The sequence below is a fragment of the Neomonachus schauinslandi genome, chromosome 1 (assembly GCF_002201575.2).
Source record: "Neomonachus schauinslandi chromosome 1, ASM220157v2, whole genome shotgun sequence".
Classification (NCBI taxonomy): domain Eukaryota; kingdom Metazoa; phylum Chordata; class Mammalia; order Carnivora; family Phocidae; genus Neomonachus; species Neomonachus schauinslandi.
This window is the reverse complement of record NC_058403.1, coordinates 78,416,081-78,440,639: the sequence shown is the minus strand read 5'-3', so window position 1 is coordinate 78,440,639 and position 24,559 is coordinate 78,416,081. Positions and strand designations below refer to the sequence as shown.

General features: G+C 43.2%; 1 protein-coding gene across 2 annotated transcripts; it reads left to right on the top strand.

The window, feature by feature from the left end:
- The first annotated feature begins 5,081 nt into the window (after window positions 1-5,081).
- ADIPOQ (adiponectin, C1Q and collagen domain containing) lies at window positions 5,082-17,007 on the top strand. 2 transcript variants are annotated; one of them, XM_021692420.2, is made up of 3 exons: window positions 5,082-5,113; window positions 13,970-14,191; window positions 15,109-17,007. In XM_021692420.2, the coding sequence occupies exons 2-3, from the start codon at window positions 13,978-13,980 to the stop codon at window positions 15,627-15,629; spliced, it is 735 nt and encodes a 244-aa protein (XP_021548095.1). In that variant the 5' UTR covers window positions 5,082-5,113; window positions 13,970-13,977; the 3' UTR covers window positions 15,630-17,007. The 2 variants fall into 2 exon arrangements, with proteins under 2 accessions (XP_021548095.1, XP_044770435.1); XM_044914500.1 differs by lacking the exon at window positions 5,082-5,113 and adding an exon at window positions 6,034-6,070.
- The last annotated feature ends 7,552 nt before the right edge of the window (window positions 17,008-24,559 follow it).

Sequence of the window (24,559 nt, the reverse complement as noted above, 5' to 3'; positions counted from 1 at the left end):
TGTTCCTCCCTCTGTACGTAAGGAATCTCTTCCCCCTAACTGCCCTTAAGATGATTTCCTTGCTTCTAAGATTTGCAAGTTTTACTATTACATGCCGGGGTGTTGGCCTGTTTTCCTTGATCTTAGGAGGGGTCCTCTCTGCCTCTAGGACTCGAATGTTTGTTTCATTCCCCACATTAGGGAAGTCCTCAGCTACGATGTGCTCAAATACATCTTCTAGCCCTCTCTCTCTCTCCACTTCCTCTGGGATTCCAATTATTCTGACATTGGAACGCTTCATGGTGTCACTTATTTCTCTGATTCTATTTTCATGGATTCTGAGTTGTTTTTCCCTGGCCTCCTCTTTTCCCTTTTTATCTATTATATTGTCTTCCAGGTTGCTTATTCACTCTTCTGCCTCAGTTACCCTAGCTTAGATTATCTAGATTGGATTGGATCTCATTGATAGCATTTTTAAGTTCTGCCAATTCACCTTTCATTTCTGCCCTTAGAGACTCTATGTTGCCATTAATTGATTTCTCCATTCTAGCCATTGTCTTCACAATTGCTAGCCTGAATTCCATCTCCGACATCTTAGTTATATCTGCATCCATTTGTAAATCTGCAGCATAAGTCATAATCTCTGAGTCTTTTCTATTTTGGGGGCTCCTTCTCCTAGTCATTCTGTTGATGGGTGTTTGAGGGAATGTATAGAGTCCAAATTATTGACCAGAACCCAAGCAAGATGCACCTGTTTTCTTGAGACCTTAGGGTTGCTGGCCTCTTTTTTTCCCAGCCTTTCTTCTGCGGGAGGGGCCTGCCATGCTGTTACTCAGGCAACCCTGTTTGGGTGGAGTTGCCCTGCGCCCCTGTGGCGGGGGTTGGGCTCAGTGGGAATCAGTTTTTGGGGCTTTTGTTCTCTGGCGGCTTTCCCTGGCAGCTTTCTGCATCTCTTCCATGAGTCCGAGCAGAAGAGACCGTTTCCAACCCTCTGCCTCAGAGCAGAAAGACGGCAGTCTATTCTTCAGTGAGCTCTCCAGGCCACACTGTCTCCGTTTCTGTCCGTGCTGCTATAAACTGCAGCGGCCTGGGTTGTGCGCCCCTCTGCAGCGCCCCCAGTCCTGCCTCCAGGTCGGGGCACGTCTCTGCCCTTTGTGCTTCTAAAACCACCAGCCGCTCCCAGTTCACCCGTGCAACCCCGCTGCTCCGGGTTCCGCCCCGGGGGCTGCCCTAGAGTCCTACCCCCCCGCCCCGCTACCGGTCTGCGAGTCTGTGCCTGTCCCCAGCGCGCGAGGCTGTTGCTCACCGGCGGTGTAGGATCCCCACGGCCAGGCACCCTCCCGCTGCCATTTATCCTCTGATATCTGCCCGTGGAATCACGGCTCCCCACTTTGCACCTCAAAACCAACCGCCTATGATATTCTGTTTGTAGAGATCCAGATCTTCTTACATCTCAGGCTGGTTTCGTGGGTGCTCAGAGTGGTCTGGTAGATATGCAGCTCAATTCTGGGGACCAGTTGAAATAGGGTCCCCTACTCCTCCGCCATCTTTCCCCCCTCTATATATCTTATTTTGTGAAATATTTTTCATGTCTGTTGCCCATTTTCTAATTGGATTTTTTTGTTGTTGTTTAGTTTTGAGAGTTCTTTATACAATCTAGATACAAATCCTTTGTCAGATATATGGTTTGCAAATATTTTGTCTCAGCTTGTAGCTTGCTTTTTTATCCCTGAACAGGGTCTTTCACAGAGCAAAAGTTTTAATTTTGGTAGAATCTCAATCTCCATTGTTTTCTTTAATGGATCATGCCTTTGGTGTCATCTGTAAGAACTCTTTCCCTAGCTCTACTTCCCTGTATTAGTTTCCACAAACTTGGTGACTTAAGGAAGAGAAAATTATTTTCACCTCCTACGAAGGCAGAAAATTCACAAATTATTTTTATGTATGCCATTTCCTGTCATCTCTCTCACTATAACACTTATTCTTAAGTTTTGCCCCCTTTTTCGGCTATTAGCTTTGTTTCCTTGGGTGTAAATTCTTCTATTTGTTGAAGTTGTGGTCAGATTATGTCTGTTGGTACTTAGCCCTGTATCCACTTTTAAATAATCCCCTTCATTCCTGAAGCTGTGGGTCTGAAATGACAGATCCTAGACTCCCTTGCTGAAAGGGCTCCAGTGAGATTCTGCAGAGGGGAGACAGTTGTGTAAGATCAAAAGGGGTAAAGGGAGAAGCTACTGTGTTTCTGGCCACGTCCCTGGCGGTGTCAGCGGCCCTGGCTGCTCTTTGGTACAGTCGTGGAGCCTCTAGCAGGGACAGACACCGAGTGTAGGCTTACAGGCTATGACCCAGTGACAGAGGCCTTTTCCTGATCTCTGGGCAACACCATCTCCTTTCCTTTGCTTCTCCAGCATTTCCAAAATTATTGTGGGAAATTCTTCAACTCAAACAGTATTGGATAGCAGGGGTGGTCCCAGGACAGAGGTTCTCAAAGATATGAATCTAGGATTGCTTATCGGAACTGGGCTCCTTGCCAATGGAAGCGCATTACTAGTAGTCCAAAGCATGAGTGGCAAAACAGATACTTAAATTAGTATTTGAGGTTGCCTTGGATGAAGTGCAATTATAGCCAACTCTTTTTCCTTTTATAGCCAAGAGGCTTTCCTTTCTTGCCATTTGTAGGGATTTGGGGATGGAGCAGAAGGCTGCAGGGTGTGCTTGCCCTGCCGTCTTGCTCCAATATTCTGGATTATTTTTCAAAATCTAGTGATTATGTTACATTATTTCAATTAAGATTATGTTTTAAAAATCACAACTAAGCAAAAATATATGGCGATATTTAGCCACACTTATGGGAAACTTAGTCATGTGGCCTGCTGTTTTAATATCCCCATTCACCAGCTGACAGGGGATTGAACTGCGGCCTTCATGCCCCAGAGGAAATGATCACATTTATTTGATTATTTCACTCTAGGTAGTAACAGTTCTGTCCTGGGAAAAAAGACGAGCCTCAAGGCACTCCTGGCTGAATGCTTTTCAGTTACACTCTCTAAGCCAGTATGCCAAGGAATTGCCTCTTTCCACACGGCGACCTTTGTGGCAGATGGCAGGTTTCCCTGAGGTCTCAAAATGACAGGCTTTCACAATGTCGCTGGCTGACAACCAGACCCAGCCCAGTCTTGGTGTGTTATGGGGGCTAAAGTCATTCCACCTTGTGCAACAGTTAAAGCTTGCTGTAACCAGCAGTGTTCCCATAAAGTCAGGAGAAAATACTTTTTTTTTTTTGCCAACCACAAAGCTACGCTGGGGTGCAAATGTGAATCCTCGGGTCTCCCAGTCCATCAGCAGAAGTAAGAGACATGAGGTATTAGAAAGCATACTAGTTTTGTAGTCAGATCTGGGTTCAAATCTTAGATCTGTACCTTGGACAAGCCACTCAACCTCACTGAACTCCAGATGCTTTATTTGTAAAATACAAGACAGCCATAGCTAAAGAACATTTTTTATTGCCCAACTTGTACCAGATCATATTCTAGGGGCCAGGGGATACAACACAGACAGGCAAAGCGCCTGTTCTCATGAAGTCCCCATTGTAGTAAGGAGAGATCGATAGTAACACAAACCAAAAGTAAATAAGAAAATGCCACAATAAAAACAACACAGTGATGTAAGCTGATTGAAAGTAGCTGTAGTTTCTCTGTGTTTTCTCTTTGGTCCAACCTACCTGGTAAACTGTATTAAACCTTGTTTTCCCTGGCCCCTTATCTAAGCCAGTGGGCCCTTGGAAAGGGATTCATGACTCCAATCTCAAAGGCCTAATGTGACTTCTCCAGAAAATGTGCATATCACCCGAAGGCCAAGGCCTTATATCAGACTTTTACTTTACTTTGCTGTGGACTTTTAGGCTCTGTGTGGCCAGCAAAGGTGATATTTGGGGGCAGGCATATACTTGCCCAGCCTCTGTCTGAGAACATTTTGTTTCTGAACTTCTTATAGAAGCTATTGCTGGGATCTTGAGCCCTTGCTGGGGTCATGATTTAATGCCTCAGAATTTGTGGCTTGCAGGAACTAGCTCTGATCTTGAGTTTCAAAAACAAAACATGGGTTTGCCAAGAAAGAGTACAAGGTGATGAAAGTTGCCATTTCAAGCCTCAGCCTTCTAGGAACACCTACATGGGTGGCAGCCGCCAGTCCTCCAGGTTGCTCCCAGCACAGAGCTGGGCTCCCCAATAGATAGAGTAGACAATATGCTTAAGGGTCTGGCAAAATGAGGGCTCACATACCCACAAAAAGTTAGCTTTTAAAGCCTTATTTGGAATTTTAGAATCAGAAAATCTTGAGAGATGGTATTCTAATATCACATTTTACGGAAGTTTTCTGTTATGTCGAATTTGAATTACATAGTGTTGGGAGCTCCATAACTTTTTGGAGTGCAGGGCCTCTAAAGGTCTTACTCTGGCTTGGCCCCACGCCACCCCAGGAGCTTCCTTTTGCCTCGGTTCTCAGAATTAACACACAAAGTCTTCCTCAAATTTGGGGTCTAGGCCAGAGAGTGGAGGATGTGTTCTATTTCTTGTTTTATTGCTGCCCCTCTGACTATTCCCCCTTCTGCAGTGCTCTGTCTGAACCACACAATCTTACACTTGGTCATGCACAGCGAGCAGGAGCGTGGTGGTGGTGGTGGTGCTGATCGGTGTCACTGACTTATTACGGCAAATCTATGGGAAAGGGGGGGTCTCCTGGACCACTAGACAATTCATTTTATAGGAGGAAGCTTCTCCTTCAGATGCAGAGATGGCTTGTTTTCCTTTTTCTGGACTTCACCTTTGCCCCATCCTCTCTTGTTGTTGTAGGAAGCAAACGTAAGAGCCAAGAGAATGTGAGTGCTGTGACTGAGGATCCACTTGGCTTCCCAAGCCCAGTGGGGGTCATAGCAGGTTCCCCAGAGTGGAGACCTGAAGCAGTTGCCAGGGGCAAGGTGCCCACCCACTGGCCTCTGGCCCTCACAGGGTTGGCCAATGGGAAGGGACAACTGTGGGGTGGGGACTGCCTGCCCCCTTGAGTACCAGGCTGCAGAGGCTGGATCATCTCATTTCCATCCTGACTGCAGTTTGTGGGTCTGATTCTACACCTGAGGGTAAGAACAAGTCGATTACAGTTCCAGGCTGGGGGTGGGGGTGGCTGCCTTGCAATGGAGCTTCTGGCTCGGGTTTGCCCAGGCTCTCTTGTCATAGCAGGGTACAGATGGGTACAGGCAAAACTCTGGCCAGCGCAACACTGGGGGAGGCAGACAGGCCTTGGGCTTCTTCCTTGATTCTCCCACAGCTCAAAGAGAAAAGGAGCTGTTTCTCTGATCAAAATGGCTGGGGCCATCTTGAATTTTGACCAATTCACTCTGTGGCAAGATGCCTACCCAGAGAAAAGGTTGGGATCAATGATAAGAGAGGAATGGCCCAGTGATAGAGTTCAATTAAATAAGAAGAGAAGGAAATAATTCACTTCTCAGCTTGACCAGGTAGGCAAAGAAAGAAGCAGATGGAAAGGCAGCTTGGGGAAAGCCTGAGCTCTGACATCGGGCTGAGTCTGGAACCCAGCTCCACCAGCTGATTCTTCTCAGCAAATACTGATTGAGCAGATTCTATAAGGCCAGACACTGGGTAGAGTTAGTGAGATACAAAGACGAGTGAGACATAATCGTTGTCTGGATTTGAGGGAATCTGTAAATACGGGGATATCCACACAGATGTGGGGACATTTCACAGGATGATTGAGACATTCAAATGAGATAAAGTGAGCTTGGGATATACTGAAAACTTAGGGAAATCTTATTTTTAGACGACATTTTCTGACAGAAACCAGTGGGTCTGCCTGGCCTTTGCCAAGCCCAATCCTGTTCACACCAGGGAGTGCTGCGCCTGAGGCATCTGGTTGTTTTCAGTGTAGAGGCAGAGGTCAGAGTGGGAAGGATTTTAGAGATCAGTCCAGCCCTCCTGTGTCAGTGGGTGTGGGTTCCTGGTCTGGAGAGGTTCTGGTTTTCAGATCAAGCTTCATAGGGATGCAGCTACCTCACTCCTGGTGACTCCCTCCATTAGCGGTAAGGTGGGGTCCTCCGGATAAGGTGGGGAAGCAGGGGAGCCCTTTATGCTGGTAGAATATGCCCAAAGGAGCATGAGGGTGTCAGCTTTGTTCTTGAAGCAGAGAAGTAGAAGCAGCTTAACTGGTAGTCCTTGCTGCCTCCCTCCCTTGGTTCTTAAGGAGTTGTAAAGAGAGACACAGGACTTGCTTCTTGTCCTTTCTAAGGTGGTTGTGGGGAAAATTTCCACTGACTCCTTGTCAAAACAGGAGATTAGTGGTCCCACTTGGCTGAGGTCAGCAAGTAGTAGCTTTGGAGAGTAGAAGTTTTGAATCAGGAATTTTTTCACATGAAGAGAGAATGATCCCAAAAATGTGGATTGGAGGGATGTTCTGCTTCACTAGTTCCTTGAGAATCTATGCAGGTGTGTGTATGTGCGTGCATATGTGTGTGTGTGTGTGTGTGTTGGGCGTGGGGATGCTGACAGCTCTCCTAGGGTTGAGTGAAAGTTTTCAGGTAATCCTCCTGGGAGCCGGACAGAATTGAGTTGATTCCTGATTCTGTCATTCATCATTAGGTTGTACCATGTGAAATTGCTAATATTCTACCATTTTTAACCTTTAAAAATGGCAATTTCATAGAACCCACAAGAGTGGCATGATCTTTTTTATTTTTTTTTTCCCCTTCCCAGCTGCTCAGCACTTCTACTGAGAGTTGCATGATCTTAAGCCAGCATCTTGGTCTCTTCAAGTCTTAGATTCTTCCCTATAGCGGAATCAAGAGCAGGGCTATGGGGGAGGTTACATGAAATAACATTTGAAAGTACCTTATGCAATTTCTACTCCAACGTACCCTTGCTAATTTCAAAATGTTCTCACGTCCCTCATCTTATGTGATCGTATTTAGCAGATTAGGAAGTTGACTATGAGAAGGCTTTTTAGAGGCTGTGTAACGTGATCCAAGCTTACTGGTTTGGAATAGAACAACCAAGCCTCAGGGGTCATGTCCTTAATCTCTCACTTTCCCCATCTCTAAAGTTGGGATTGTTTTCCTTGCTTCATGGAGTTCTCATAAAGATTAAAATAAATAATAGATAAAATAAATAATGGGTAAAAGCTCCTAGTGTGGGAGCTGGCCTCTATGAGGATCTAATAAATGCATCCTTTCCTTCTCCTTAACTTTCCATTTGAAAAAGCAGGACAGGGGTGACATGATTTCGGGGGTCCATTCTGGCTCTCAGGGACTTAGTGATCTGTGCTTTAAGTGCCCTCTCCCGCTGGAAGACTTGGCACCAGATTTGGTGACTTTCCCCCGCCTAATGCTCTGTTTCCTGCCAGTCCCAAAGGAGACCTCATCCTGCATTTCACAAGATTCTGCTGTTGTTACTGAAATCCCAGCAGGTCAAAGTGGAATTTCTTATATATTTTAACATATGAAAATGAGAGATCATAATACGGCCCTTTAGGATCCAGAGAACATGGTGGCCATCCCCTCATAGTTAGTGAATAGTGCCTACATACTGTGTGCCAGGAAAGCCGGTGCAGTAGAAAGAACTTGTGCTTTGGATTTTAAATTACACCCCTGCACTCTTTTCCTTGTTATGCGTGGGCAGAAGTTACTAATCCTCTCTGGTCCTGGGATTTCTCTTGCGGGAGTTGAGTGGTAGGGGTGAAATGAGATGAAAGGGTAAGTGAATGTACAGTGGAGGTCTGTAGCAGGTGGTCCATAAATATTTACTAGTTTTCCTTCTCTTCACTGATATATGTGGAAGTTTATAAAATACTTCATACTTTTAGTCAATTGATTCTCACAATAAGATTGTGACATAGGCTAGGTAAGGATTAATAGCATTAATAATCACATTTGCAGGCAAAGAGCAGGAGATCTGGGAAATGAGGTGGAGGAACGTAAATCACCCAGCGTGTTCATGGTGGAGCCTAGACTAGAAGCCAGGGTACATGCATCATAATCTGGAGGGCTTCTCAAGCAAGCTATTTTCTCTTATGTCCCCCATCCCATGCAGTGTAATATGAAAAGGCAGATGTGTGATCCTGATGCTTTTTTTTTCCTCCTCTGAACTATGCCTAAGAGTGCATAAGTTTTGGGCTTTGGAAGACCAGAATTTTATTGTCCAGCTCCCCTACATTTAAAAGCTCTAGGATTGGGCACCTGGGTGGCTCAGTCGGTTAAGTGTCTGCCTTCGGCTCAGGTCACGATCCCAGGGCCCTGGGATTGAGTCCCTAGTCCGGCTTCCGGCTCAGCGGGGAGTCTGCTTCTCCCTCTGCCCCTCCCCCTGCTCATTCTCTCTCTCTCTCTATCCCTCGCAAAAATAAATAAATAAAAATCTTAAAAAAAAAAAAAAAGCTCTAGGATCTCGGACAGGTCACATAACTTTCCTGAAATTCACTTTCCTCCTCTCTAAAGTGAGTACAGGCAGAGCTAACATTTATTAAGCACTGACATGTGCCATGCACTGTTCTAAGTATTTTAAATGGATTATGTCACTTAATCCTCCAACAAATATATGACTGACACATGTTACAGGTAAGAACAAATTATTCTCACCCAAGCACTAAGATCATAGAGCACGTGACCCTGTTCTACTTCACATTGTCTCTCAAAATGGTTGTGAGGATTAAATGAAACATTAAGTGAGGTAAGGACTTTACAAATGGGTTCGGCAAAAACAGAATTATGGGTGGAACTTGGGGTTTAGCTTCATGTTCCATGTAAAAGTTTTCTTCATAGGCACCATTGAGTCTTCGATTACAGTTTCATTTAATAATGTTTTCCCCTGTAGAAATAGAAGTCTTTCCAAATCAAAGTGTAACAATTACCCTCTCTAAACAAAGAGCACAAATAATTTTGGAATACTTTTTTTTTTGAAAGCGGCACCTCTGCACTGACCTTCAGCTGTTATCCGTTGCTGATCTTTCCACCCAGAACTAGGTAGAAGACAACTTTCTTCTGCAATCAGAATCTGTTGTTAGCATCAGAAACTTCTGAGGATCATGTACCCATCTTCCCCCGACCCCTCATCTCAGTACGTCCACCCCATGCCACTGTCATGGAACCCAGACTCATTGTCCCTGTCAGGGGAGAAATCCATCCATAATACTGAAGTGTTGAGGACAGAATGCCTTCCCTTGGGCTAGGAGAAGAGAATCTTGACTTTTAAAAGAGGAGGAGGAACCACAGAACTCCAGAGACCTTCTGACTTCACACTCTCCCCAACAGTTTGGAGAAAGCCCCCAATCTCCTTCTATCCTTGGGTCCCTCTGTAGTTGCCCCCACCAATTCTCATGTTCTGGACTCTCTCTTCCTATCTCTTCCTAGCACAGCCTCATAGATTCTGCCCTCCTCATTTTGGGAGAAAGCAAGCACACAACCTCTCAGAGGTCTTCTCAGGACTTGTAAAGCTAACCCTAGAAGGAGAAAGTAGGAAGGTGACAAACACTGAGAAACTTTGAATGCATAGGAAGTCTTAAAAGCTCCAGAACAAGTATTCTTCCTAAATACGAAAGGGGCTTGGCTGGTCTCTCCTCCTTGGCTTCTAATCTAACTCACCTCTTTCTTCTTATTTTGGAACAAGCCAAGCCCTAAGTTGTGTCTCATTTCCAGCCCCTGTTGACTTCACCCTCCTGAGCCATTGAAATCCAGTAGAGGGCGACAAAGGTACACGTAGATGGTAAGAGGCGCCTTGGCTAGAGATTCACCACCACCAAGGGGCTGTATCTGTTGCTCTGTGGTCTGTCTCTCTGCCCCTTCTTCTATCAGCCTAGCTCATTCTCAATTCTCACTTTACTTAGATCATATTTTTTTTTTAAAGATTTTATTTATTTATCTGACAGAGAGAGACACAGCGAGAGAAGGAACACAAGCAGGGGGAGTGGGAGAGGGAAAGGAAGGCTTCCTGCTGAGCAGGGAGCCCAATGCAGGGCTGGATCTCAGGCCGCTGGGATCATGACCTGAGCGGAAGGCAGACACTTAATGACTGAGCCACCCAGGGGCCCCTTACTTAGATCATATTAAAACTTGGTATTTACTAAATGATGCAGCAGCTCAATAGAGAGAGGAAATGTTAACTAAAGGTGTCTTTAAGCAGCTAGAGAAATCATTTGAGTATTTTATTTTATTTTTTTATTTTTTTTTTAAGATTTTATTTATTTATTTGAGAGAGAGAATGAGATAGAGAGAGCATGAGAGGGGGAGGGACAGAGGGAGAAGCAGACTCCCTGCCAAGCAGGCAGCCCGATGCGGGACTCGATCCAGGGACTCCAGGATCATGACCTGAGCCGAAGGCAGTCGCTTAACCGACTGAGCCACGCAGGCACCCTCATTTGAGTATTTTAGATCACAGTTTACACCAAAACAAAATATTGAAGATGAATTAAAGAGTGAAATGTAAAATATATCAAACAATAGAAGACAATAAAATAGAATATTTACCAAGACCTAGAAGGGCTAAGAACTGTTTAAAACTTAGAAGCAAAGAAAAATACCAACAGAGTTGACTATAAAAACTAAAACTTCTGTCACTTAAAAATCAGGGCAAACAGGGGTACTTGGGTGGCTCAGTGGGTTAAGCATCTGCCTTTGGCTGGGGTCATGATCCCAGGGTCCGGGGATTGAGGAATCGAACCCCTGCTCAGCGGGGAGTCTGCTTCTGTCCCTCCCTCTGCCCCTCTCCCCATCTCCCTGCTTGTGCCCTCTGCTCTCTCTCTCTCTTTCTCATAAATAAAGAAAAAATATATATATATATATATATTTTTTTGTAAAGATTTTATTTATTTACCTGACAGAGAGAGACACAGCGAGAAAGGGAACACAAGCAGGGGGAGTGGGAGAGGGAGAAGCAGGCTTCCCGCGGAGCAGGGATCCCGATGTGGGGCTCCATCCCAGCACCCTGGGATCGTGACCTGAGCTGAAGGCAGACGCTTAACGACTGAGCCGCCCAGGCGCCCCTAAAAAAATATTTTTTAAAAAATCAGGGTAAACAAAGGAATAATCTACAGAATAATTACCAGAGAAAATAATCATGGCGTATATGATAAAGTGTCTGTATAAAGAGCTCACACAAATTGATTCAAAAGCACATTGTATCCCTAATAAATTAAGTGACAAAAACACTAATGGATGTATCATGAATGAAGAAATTAAGTTAGGAAATAGGCCTTTAATAAAATGTACAACTCACTATTGATCAAAGTAGCAAGGTGCCATTTCTTTTGTTTACTAAACTAACAACAGCCAAAATAGGTATTTTTAATTTTGCTGGTGAGAGTAGCTAATAGGGTCTTTTACACACACTAACACACTACCTAGTAACAGTGTAACAAACTACAGTTTGGAAATACATATCAAGAACCTTAAAAATGGGGGTGCCTGGGTGGCTCAGTCGGTTAAGTGTCTGCCTTTGGCTCAGGTCATGGTCCCAGGGTCCTGGGATCGAGCCCTGCATCGGACTCCCTGCTCAGCGGGAAGCTTGCTTCTCCCTCTCCTACTCCCCCTGCTTGTGTTCCCTCTCTTGCTGTCTCTTTCTCTGTCAAATAAATTAAAAAAAATATTTTTTTAAAAAAAAGAATCTTAAAAATGTTCATACATTTGGCCCAGTAATTTTACTTCTGGGAATACGTCATTACAGAATATCAGTTGGGAAGCTATATGACCAAGGATATTAGCTATGGATTTTTTTAAAAAGATTTTCCCGTTTATTTGACAGAGAGAGAGAACACAAGCAGGGGGAGTGGCAGGCAGGCAGAGGGAGAAGCAGGCTTCCCGCTGAGCAGGGAGCCCGATGCAGGGCTCGAACCCAGGACCCTGGGATCATGACCTGAGCTGAAGGCAGCCGCTTAACCGACTGAGCCACCCAGGCATCCCTTAGTTATGGCTTTTAAAATAATACTTTAAAGTGGAAGAAAGCTAAAATTTCAACAAAATAGAAATGGTTAAGTATATTTTGACTATATCCACTTGATGAACTAGCACACACACATTTAAAATACTGATTATGAGAATTAGAAAGTGACAAGGCAAAAATAGGGGAATAAAATTTCTATGCAGAGTGTGTTTTTCATTATGTTTAAAAGTAAGCAGAGAAAGCCTTGAGACTGGGGATCCTTTTGTTTCCTATAGTTTCCAAAGTGCTTATGTTACTAATTTTATTGAATACATGTGTGTGTATGTGTATGTATATCTATATCTACATCTATATATATATATGAAAGATGAACATATATGAATGAATGAATGAATGATGAGTTGGTTGTGTCCCATTGAGAGGGCACTATAGAGCCCAGGTGATGGGGCATGGAGGTGGGATTCTAGACACCACGCACATTTTGGGGGTAAAATTGCCAATCAGAGGCTTTCCTGCATCCCTCACAGAGGAGCTGTCTCCTGAAGCCAAACCCAATTCTAGAGACTTTGCATAACTCTTGAGAGACAAGCAGACTGATGAAAAATAGTGAGTCTTTGGAGTAAAAAAAATACACATGGTCTGTGTTTAACTCAGAATCAGGTTCATGGGATTAAGCACCTTTCAAAGCCCACAGAAGGTCTTAGTGATGCCTGTGATCCAGGATCCTAGGACCTATTCCCCTTTCTGTGGTGTTTTCTCTCAACTCCCTGGTGAGAGAGGGTTGGGGAGGCTAAGATTCTGGCTATCAAGAGGTGGGGGATTAAGATCACCCTAATATCAGAGGCAGAAGCTGGGAGGGGACCAGTATATATATTTTATGTCCCCGCCCACCTGTGTCAATTGAGCTTTATTGCTGGGGCTCCCAGAATACATATTTCCAATATCCTCCCCTCTCCAGCCTTCTTTCCCTCTTCCTCGCTCCTTTTCTTCCTCCCTCCCTCCTTCCCTCCTCTCTCTGGCCCTCTTGCTCTTTCTTTTCTCCCTTAGAAAGATATTTATTTTGTCCCTACTCTGTGCTGGTAGTATGTTAGGCTTTGCCCCCTGGTACTTGTAGTTTAAGGGGGGAAAGGAATGAGCAAATCAGGAATTACAGGATAGTGCAGGAAGTGCAATGCTGGAGGTAAGCGAGGCCACTGGGGGTGTGCAGAGGAGGAACCAAGAACTCAGATTGGAGAGGGAGAACTTGCTGAGAGAAGACACCCCAACTCGGTCCTGAAGGCTGTGGAGGGATCAGGCAGGTGAGGAGGTGTAGTGAAGGGTAGCCCAGGCAAAGTGTCAGCAGTCCTGCTGTCCTGCTGTCCAGCAGTCCTCATCCTGATGGGAGAGTGTGTCTCTGGTTGTCTGATTAACGTAGGGAGAGGCTGTGTGCATGTGCGTGTGCATTGTGTAAGTGTGTGTATATGTGTGTGCATTCATATATATGCATGCACGTGTGTACGTGTGTACGCACATGTGTAATAGACCAAATGGTCTAACGTGTGATCCAAGAGATGGGGAGAGGAAAAAAGAGAAAGAGAGAGAGAGAGAGAGAGGAGGAATAAACAAAGAAATGAGGGAGGGAAGTAGAGAAGAAAAAGGAAGGAGCCCGAGAGAGAGAGAGAGAAGTTGGTTAGAGTTGAAGGGGATGATCTGAGGCATCATCCTTGGAAAACTCAAGGGAGAGATTCTTGACAAATGGACTCTCGGTATTTGGCCCAAGGAGCCTGGTCCTGTGCTCAGATATGAGGCAGTTGGAAGAGTGTTGTCCTGCCCTCACCGAACTCACAATCTGTTGACGAAAGGAGATTACACACAAAGAAAAATGCTAAGTATTGCAAATTTCAGGGCAGAAAGAGATCAAGGTGGGTGGAAATAGACAAGTCTTCTGGAAGAGGTGAGTGTCGAGAGAGCAGATCTCAGAAGGGGACTCTGCGGAGGTGGCCCAAGTCCTGCGTAGGTCCGGATGGAGTGTGTTGCGTGGTGTGTGCTTTCGTGGCTGACAATGTGGATCTGGGTTCCAGGGCTCAGGATGCTGTTGCTACGAGCTGTTCTACTGCTACTAGTCCTGCCCACTCACGGCCAGGACTCCGTGACAGAAAAGCCTGGAGGCCTGCTTCCTCTGGCCAAGGGGGCCTGCACAGGTTGGTTGGCAGGCATCCCAGGGCATCCTGGCCACAATGGGACCCCAGGCCGTGACGGCAGAGATGGCACCCCTGGCGAAAAGGGTGAGAAAGGAGATCCAGGTAAGAACAAGGTTTTTGGTTTCCTCCATCGTAGACTTCTCCTGGGTAAAGGAGAGCTTCTGGAACTATCCAAAGGCATTAGCTATTGACAAAGGCCAAGACAAAGGGAGGAAGCAATTTTTCTTTTCTGTGATCCATAAGCAACCCGAAGTGAATTTTGGGTTGGCCTTCTGGTCATGAGAATAGGTCGTACCTGTAAAACCAGTACCCTCGACTCTGCTCTATCGACATCATGGTCCCTGTACCCTTTCCCATCCCCGCCTCATCCGTCACTCTTCCCAATCTCTTCACATTGTTTCCCTTCATTTCCACTTAACTCCCATTCTGCCCAGTGGCATTTACACTCAACGCACCCTCGTAGCTCACAGTCCTGCTCCTGGGGAACTCTTGGTGTAGGTAAGAAGATAAGTCTAAAGCACAAGGCTGTTAAGGATTACTACAAGAAAGTCGATTCCAAATATGCTTAACTGAATGTGGACAAATGCCCAACGTATGGAACAGAGAGAAAATGCTCTCAATGAAGATCTAGATTAGCAATGAAGGTTTTAAGGAGGAGGCAGGGCTTGAGTCAGGCCTTGAAAGTATGGGTAGACAGAATAAAGGAGGGAGGGCATTCTGGCCAGAGGGAATAGAAGAGCAAAAGTAGGGTTGGTTGAGTCAGCATATAAAGAGTTGGCAAGGTGGAGGGTCTATGATGGAGACCTTTAGGAAATAAGGTTGGAAATGAATTTATGGAAGCCCGCTGGGGGATGGAGCAGGAGAAGGTATAACTCACCTCTTTGGGAGCTCCCTTTGGTTCCTTGCTCCGTAAGTCAGGCAGGTTGTGGGTAAGGTCCATAGGGACAGTGTTTTAGGTTAGAACTAACCTAGGCAGTAGTTCTGTTCCTTATGGTCACTGAGGTCTTGTCATTCTCTAGGTCTTGTTGGTCCTAAGGGTGACACTGGTGAAACTGGAGTAACTGGGGTTGAAGGTCCCCGAGGCTTTCCAGGAATCCCGGGCAGGAAAGGAGAACCTGGAGAAAATGCCTATGTACATCGGTCAGCATTCAGTGTGGGATTGGAGAGCCGGGTCACTGTCCCCAATGTTCCCATTCGCTTTACCAAAATCTTCTACAATCTGCAAAACCACTATGATGGCACCACTGGAAAATTCCACTGCAACATTCCTGGGCTGTACTACTTCTCCTACCACATTACAGTCTACTTGAAGGATGTCAAGGTCAGCCTCTACAAGAAGGACAAAGCTATACTCTTCACCTATGACCAGTACCAGGAGAAGAATGTGGACCAGGCCTCTGGCTCTGTGCTCCTCCATCTGGAAGTGGGCGACCAAGTCTGGCTCCAGGTGTATGGGGATGGGAACTCTTATGGGCTCTACGCAGATAATGTCCATGACTCTACCTTTACAGGCTTCCTTCTCTACCATGATACCAACTGATCACAACTAACTTAGAGATTCCTCCAGGCCAAACAACCCAAAAGTGAAAGAACAGTCCATGGGTTTTCAGTGGAGTTAAGAGATTAATTTTGTTATCCAGTTGGAGGGCTCTGAACATTATTCATTCATTTACTCATTCATTCATCAAGTACCTTTTCAAAAAAATCATATACTATGTTCCTTGTCCTGAAGAAGACATGGTCCCTGGCCTCAAGAGTCTGTTATGTAGTAGCAATGAAAGGTTAATAATATTTCTGGGGGTGATTCACATATATGGTGAGATATCAAACTACCAGAAAGTATTTGACAGTGCTATTCTGTGTCCACTGTTTTTCCTCATGTTCATGCCAATCCTGGGAGGTACATAGGAAAGATATTATTCTCCTTATTTTATGCTTGGGTCCTGAGCCTGAGAGAGTTAAATGAATGCCTAAGCTCACACGGGTATTAAGTGGCAGAGTTCGAAGGCAAACCCAGGTCTGTAGACCTTCTCCCCTAGGCCATGCCCTTTGTTTAGGAGTACATGGCCTCTTGGGAGTGTTGGTAGGGGTCTATCACCCAGCTCACCTGAGGGCCTCTGAGTGGTCTTCATGGTGAGTTAAGCCTTTCCCCCATAGAGGTCCCTCAGAGGTGATTCTATGACTAGGTCCCATCCCCGCTGGACCACTAATTACTCTGTACTTCTGCTTCTCTGTCTTTCTTTATGCTCTTCTCTCCAGCTCAAAAAGCTACCTTCACCTCCACATGGTGAAATCCTCCCTGTTCCTCAAAACCACCTAGTCAGGAAGCTTCTCTGATGTGATAGCTCTCTCTTGCAAACCTTCCTCACACACTTTTCCCCTGTGCCCCTCTATGTATTACTCTGGATGAGAATCCTGGGTATGAAAGACATCCTTCTCCCAGGCCAGAGACAACTGCCTGGAAAGGACTGTGCTTCCTTCACCTCTGAGTCCCTTTGCAGGTCCTTGATAAATGCCTCATGAAGACCAGGCTCTTGAATCTCATCTCTACCCAGGATTAACTCCAGTTCAGTCTCTTCATATAACTAATCCTTATCTACAGAAACATTTTCATTTTAGGAACTCTCTGAATTTAAGCACCTAATCCTTGTTACACTGGATAGTTTGAATCTTTTCCACTGAGGTTTGGGATGACTGTTCTTTCCAGAATACTTAAAGAATTTTCCCTGAAGAAGGTAGCTTGAGCCTGCTATGCAAAACCTACAAAGGAATTTGGAAACCATTCTTTCCTTGAGTACCGACAGGGTCTGGAAAGACCTGGGCCTTCTGAATCTATCCTTGTTCTTTAAGAATTCAAAGAAGAAGAAGAAGAAGAGGAAGAGGAAGAAGAAGAAGAAGAAGAAGAAGAAGAAGAAGAAGAAGAAGAAGAAGAAGAAGAAGAAGAAGAAGGAGAAGAAGAAGGAGGAGAAGAAGGAGGAGAAGAAGGAGGAGAAGAAGGAGGAGAAGAAGGAGAAGAAGAAGGGGAGGAGGAAGGAGAAGAAGAAGAAGGAGAAGAAGAAAGAGAAGAAGAAGAAAAATACTATCTGAGATGATGGATATATGAACTAGCTTGATTGTGGTGATTATTTCACCATGTTTATCTACAGCAAACCAGCACATTGTACATGTAAATATATACAATTTTTAGTTGTCAAACATTTCTAACAAAAAATAAAGAAGTATAGGTGGTTGATGATGGTAAATATCCTCCCAGGAGACAATAGCTTGAGTAACGCTTTTCAAGGTTTTTAGCAAAAGCAGAATTAATAGCATTCTGTATAAACAGAAATGGGAAACCTTTTTCTTTTGCTCTCAGTTTTAAATTCTGAATTATTCCCTTTTGTGTATTGCTCATCATTAAGTGATTATTATTTCTACATACTAAGCTTCGTCTTTTACAGTGTTTGCATATCATCATTTTCTACAAGTAAAGATATTGTTCAGCATTAAAAGTAGAAGCACTTGAATCACATGCCTTTTGTTTTCATTTTTTGGAGAAAGACATAGGGTTTAGAGAGGGTTGAAGGGATAAATTGCATGCTGGGACTCTATGTTATGAATGACAGAAAACCCAACTCTCACTTGAGAGGAAAAAAAAGAAAAAGAATTCCCTTGCATGATGGAAACTACCAGAGCAGCTCTCCTGTCATTAGGTAAGGCTTGAACCAGAGGCTCAAGGGATATCAAAGACCCTTTTTCTATCTGTCCTTCCAGCGGTGTAGGCTTAACACTCAGGCTCTATACAGTATACTGCTAGGCTTTTCCTCACGATATCAAATAGACTGACTGGCAGCCTGCCAGCTCTGGTATCCTCCCACCATATCATCTGGCTAAAGAGACATCCTCTTTTCTGGTGGTTCCCATGGAGGAGAGTGGAAGTTCTCTTTCCCAGAAGCCCCAGCAAGTATATCCTTGCATCTCACTGGCTCTCACTAGGTTGTATGCCCATCTCTGGCCAATTACTTCAGTCAGGAGGATGGACTATACTTATTGACTAAAGTTGATTATGGCTCAAGCTGGAGAAAGGGTATTTTCTCCAATTCAAAACACAGTTACCAGAAGTGGGAGAGTGGATGATGAATGTGAAAACACCTGTCCACCATGAACTCTTAGTGTTACGTTTGAATTTTCTTAGGTTTCTCAGAAAGGTATTGCTGAAGATTACTGTTGGTTTTCTCTAAAATTTCAACAGGTAGTGGACATCTGGTCATGCTCGCAGCCCACATCTGGGTAGGGTGGGATCTTCACAGCACTGGACTGGACATGGGGTCACTCTCACTTTAAGCTCTCTGGAGCAGGGCCAATTCTTTGTGGAAACAGAGGGAGCAAATCTGCACAGCCCCTCCTGAGAGGAACTGTGGCCAAGATTTTAGGATTAAGGGTCCCATGATATCTTCACGGTTCCATCATATCTTCAAATATAATTACGCATTTCTTTATTTCTCTTCAGTTCCGCCAGCTTTTGCTTCCTGTATTTTGGAGTTCTCCTGTTAAGTGCATTCTCATTTAATATTATGTCTTCTCAGTGAGTTTATTCTTTTATCATTATATAATGTCTTTCTTTACCTCCAGTGATTTGCCCTATTCTAAAGTCTACTTTGTCTGAAAGTAATATAGGCACTCCAGCTTTCTTTTGATTACTGTTTGCATGGTATATCTTTTCCCATCGTGTTGCTTTATCTCCATCTATACAGTTGACTCTTGAACAGTGTGGGGTTTCGGGGCACCAACCATCCACATAGTCAAAAATCTGTGTATAACTTTTGACTCTCCAAAAACTTGTCTACTGTAGACCAAATGCCTTAATGACAACATAGTCAACTAACACGTACTTTGTATATGTATCATATGCTATTTTATTCTCTTTCCTAACTTTTTTATTACCTGAATATTTCATAGTATTTTATCTTAATTTATTTATTGAATTTTTGGCTATGTCTTGGTATTTTTTAGTAGTTGCTCTAGGAATTACAATGTGTATACCTAACTTTTCACAGTATACTTAGAATTAATATTTTACCACTTCAAATAAGATACACATGCCTTATAATCAAATAGGGTTCTGTGTCCTGATCCCTTTATGTTGTGGTTGGTGTGTATACTATATCTATATCCATTGAAATATTACAGACAATGTTATAATTTTGGCTTTCAACAGTCCTCCATATTTTGAAGAATTTAAGAGGTCTCAAATACCCTATTTATCTAGATATTCATCATTTCTTTTATTCTTTCTTCATTCCTAAAGTTCTTTTTCCCTCTGGTATAATTACCCCTCGACCCAAAAAACTTCCTTTGCCATTTCTCTTAGAGCCATTTCTTTTCTGTAAGTGATGAATTCTCTTAGTTTTCCCTCATCTGAGAATACCTTTATTCTGCCTACATTCTTGAAGGATATTTTTGCTGGCTATAGAATTCCGAGTTGACAGTTCTTTCCTTCCAGCACTTTTTATTTCTAAGTAATTTCCACACCAAACGTGGAGCTTGAACCTCAAGATCAAGAGTCACATGCTCTACCAACTGAGCCAGCCACGCACACTTCCAGCCCTTTTTATGATTATTTATTTATTTTTCTTCTAGCACTTTAAAGATATTCTCTCATTGTCTTCAGGGCACCGAGGTTTCTGATAAGAAGTAGTAATAGCTTCCCTTATGTGTAATTTATCATCTTTTGCTTCCAGGTGCTTTTAATGTGTTTGATTATCAAACAGTTTGATTATGATATATCTGGGTATGTTTTTTTTTTTTTTTTTAACTTAACCTGATGGGATTCATTGAGCTTCTTGAAACTGTAAATAGATACCTTTCACCAAATATGGAATGTTTTCTGCCATTATTTCTACAAATACATATTCTGACTCAATCTTTCTCTTTTTCTGAGATTCCAATGACATGAACGTTAGATTGACAAGCACCTAAGGATACATTAATTCTTTTCAATCTTTTCCTCGCTGTTCTTCTTATTGTATAATTTCTCTCTCTCTCTCTTTCTTTTTTAAAGATTTTATTTATTTGACAGAGAGAGAAAGAGAGAGAGAGGAAGCAGGGGGAGCGGCAGAGGGAGAGGGAGAAACAGGCTCCCCACCAAACAGGGGGCCTGATGTGGGGCTCGATCCCAGCACCCTGGGATCATGACCTGAGCCGAAGGCAGAGACTTAACCAACTGAGCCACCCAGGTGCCCCTGTATAATTTCTTTTGACCTATCTTCAGGTTTTCTTTCCTCTGTCATCTCCATTCTGCTATTGAGCACATCTGGTAGAACTGTGAATTTCAGATATTGTAACTTCTAGTTTAAAATTTTCCATTTAGCTTAAAAAATTGTTTTTCTTTCTCTGCTAAGAACTTTATCCTCTTATTTATTTCAAGAATGTTCATCTTTACCTCATGGTTATAATGGGTGTTATAAAGTCTGTGTCTGGTAATTCCAACTGGGGTCATCTGTTGATTACCTTTTCTCCTGAGTACTGGTCAGATTTTTCTGGCTCATTGTGCATTCAGTAATTCTGAATTGTATCCAGAACATTTTGAATATTATGTTAGGAGATTCTGGGTTCTGTCAAAATCTCTAGAGAATGTTGATTTTTTGTTTGCTTGTGTTAGCAAGTAATCTGTTGGCTTAGGTCCAAACTACAAGTTGTATCTCACCTTTTGTGGGTGGTGATTCCAATGTCAGCTCAGTTTTCAAATCTTTGCTATGGTATTTGGGTCAATCTGTCACATGCACAGCTCTGAATTTAGTCTGGGCCTTTGGTAGTTTAGTTCTTGAAGCCTTTGCTACACTTCTTTGGGTCTGCCATGCATGTGTACAATTGGTATATTTTAGATATTTGTTTTTTTGTATTTTGTCCATAAGTTTTGGTTGTAATCAGTGGGGAAGATAGACTGTTGCTGGCTCATTGCATCTTGGCTGGCACTGGACATCTTATGTACTGTGATACTCCTGAAGAAGGAAAAGGAGAAGGGATTGAGAGGTAGCAGGGACCCCAAGAAGGTACGTAATTTACCCTGAAGTTGATAGAGGTCAAAGAAAATAAGTCCAATCTTGAGATAGACCCTTGTTAAAGAGAGAACATGGAAGGTACCAAAAACTCCATGACCCAGGGAGGCTGGGGCCAAGTAAGGTCTTGATTGTAACCCCAAACTCTGAATTTTACTGTGCGTGGAGTGGTTGATGAGAATACATTACATTCTGTGCAGAGACTAAAGAAGTCAGCATGACCCCACCAACAGGGACCAAAGCAGAAATATTTACCTCCAAATTCAGAAATTTTATTCTATATACAGTGTTTTACTTAGGACTGTTTGGAAATATCCAGGATTTTAAGAATGTTTAGAAAGAACTAGATTTTTTCCTTTAATCTTTTAGTTTTTACTCAAGTATTTTACAGTAAATAAACATGATTTCGAATAAAATTCACTATGTAAAAACCACATTTTCCCAAAAGTAAGTGAAGCAAGATCTCTTCACTTTCTCATTTATGTGTGTTTCACAATATCAGTGTAAGTGGAATTCCTGGGCCAAGATTAAGGTTAATGTGCTGCTCAGTTTGTGGTTAAGGTTAGGGCTGTGACAGGTTAAGGGTCAGTGTGTGGTAGGAGCTAGGTGTCGTGGACACCTGCTGGCTGTTCTGCCATTTCTCCACTCAAGGTGGGCCACCCTCTGGCCCTTCACTTCAAGCAGTGAAGGTGATCCATTCTGTGGTGCATTCTGATCCCTTTCTCCTAGAGGCCATTGAATGGATAAGGGCAGGTGTTTAATCTAAGCCAGGCCAACCAGAGTGCCTCCAGGAATATAAATTTGGATGGATGCAAAACATGCAGATTCAAGACTCATAGGTGACCATCTTCTGCCATGCAGTCTAGAGAGAGAAAAGTCTCACCTTAGAGAAAGAAACAGAGAGAAACAGAACTGAAAGTCGGAAGGAGGGAGGGAGGGAGAGGGAGAGAGAGAGAGAGAGAGAGAGAGAATTCTAGTTCCCAGAAGCTTTTTTGGTTCCATTCCTTCTTGACACTCAGTTATATCCCTGCCTATGAGTCCCATGAGACACCAGTTCCTAGATTTTTGTACAATTTCCTCTTTTAACTTAAGCTAGCTTGAGTTGATTTCTGTTATCTGCACCCAAAGAGTACAAGGGGTCAGGAATTACTCTGTGAATGTGCTCAGGAACCAGGCTGAGATCTAGTTAGGAAGAATACTTAGTAACAGGGTAACAGAATTAAGGCACTAGACTGGAATTTAAAATAAATTTTTTTTTTCAGAAAAGAAAAAAAAAGAAGTCGTTAGGCCCCATGAAATCAAACCTAGAACTCCAATTTTATCTAGATTTATTTTATTTGCAATTAATTTCCTCACTGGCAAATCTCTTGTGGGCATAGACTTTCTATTTAATCTCTGAATTTTTATAGAGATCATTTATTCATTCAACACATATTTATTATCTATTATGTGCCAGGCACATAATAATTTTTAAAAAAGAGCAATGACAATAGTATAAATAATCATTTTGAGGTACCTGCTTGAAATGCATTTTTTTATTTAATTCTTGCAGCACTCTGTAAATTAAATATCATTGACCCAACTGTCACATGAGAAAATTGGTGCTTAGAGAAGCTAAGTTGTGGTTCAAAGCCACGACTAATAAATTGCAGAGCCAGGATTTGTACTCAGAGCTGCCTAACTTCAAAGCTCACATTTGTAGAAAGAATGAACCCCAATCCCACCAGCCTTTCCTTCTTTCTAGTTTCAAGACATTTGGAGGACAGGGCATTTATACAACCTGTAGCTCTAACGTCAGCAATCCTGTAAATACTAATAGTGGAAAAATTTGCCTTTGTAAAATGAGTCATTAAATTTGCTGCATGACAGAAAGTCTGGTTGTTAAAAGGAAATATGATGAAATGTCTCACTCATCATTCATGTGGACAAGTTCTGAGGACTGCACTGAGGTTCTTTGTAAGTGTGGTACAAGAAAAAAACGACCTTGCAAAATAGCTTGTTTATGCCAGCTGAAATAGGTTGAGTCCGTGTTCAACCATTTGTTACTGAAACATTTTATGAATTAGAAATAGAATGCTATTTCCTTACCATGATAAAGAATAACAAATTCTAAATAGTGTCTAGCATTATAATAAACAAATATGCACACCAAATATGTCCTTATCAAAATTGGGTACAAAACAAGAACAACTACTTTTTCTGTTCTTACTTATCAACGTTCTGGAAGTTTCATTGCTTTATCCTCCTGTTGTTGAGCTCCCTCTTATTTTATTCATGTTTTCATCACAGTCTTCCATAGAACACACATTCTTGGGAAGTATTTATTTTTTTAGATTTTATTTATTTATTTGAGAGAGAGAGGGAGAGAGCACAAGTTGGGGGGGGCAGAGGCAGAGGGAGAAGCAGGCTCTGCGCTGAGCAGGGAGCCGGATGCGGGGCTCCACCCCAGTACCCCGAGATCATGACCTGAGCCAAAGGCAGATGGTTAACTGACTGAGCCACCCAAGTGCCCCAGGAATTTTTTTTTTTTTTTCTTGGCTTATATTTTTTTCTCCCTGCCTGGATTCTTGGCTCCTCTTTGGCATGTTGTGCTTGACTACTATCTGATTAATTCTAGCTTGTTTGTATTGCATGTAGGCAGCAATTTCCAGAACTTCAGCTCTCTCTGAGACAGTGAGGATGAGTTCTCCGTGACTTCCATCCCTGACACGCATGTCTCCCTTTCAGGCGACAGGGTGGGGCTAAAGTCTCGCATTCTATCTGCTCTTCTGAGACTGAGGACAGAAAGGGTAGGAACAGCGTTCTGCTGGGGCTGTGTGCAGCCTTTGTTGAGTAACCTGGGTTTTAGTCTCTCTTCTGAAATGATGTTAAATATCTGGTACCAGGAATTAATCTATCATGGCCATGCATCCTGTCCTTATGGTAGAATACCTCTGGGTTCCTGATAGTTTCCTGGGGCTTTTCCTGTGTCCACTGAGAGCTGAAGTTGGGGCCTTTACTCTGATGAGTGTTTTCTTGGGCTGCTAGCTTACCTCTGAGTGTTTTCCTCTGGGTTGGGCAGTATTAGTGAGAACTCTCAGGAATTTGTCCAATCCCCCTCTCTCATCGGGGCCACCATGGTGGGTAGGAGGCTGCAGTGGGATTAGAAGCCAGGCCTTGCTCTGACAGACTCTTTTGTTTCTTTATTCAATAGCCACATTTTGAAGTTTCTGACTTGTAGTTTTACCCCTTTTCTTATTTTGTTGCTGCTGGTGAATTTTCAGAGGTGTTAGTTTCTTCCTTTTGTGGTGATCATTTGGAAGAGCAAACAGATGAGATGATATAAGAATAAAATTTTAAAAATAAAAACTTACAAGTGGGAATGGCAGCTAGCCTTACTAGTTGTTGAAGCACATTACGAAAACATAGCAATTAAAGCAGGGTATTCCTGGCA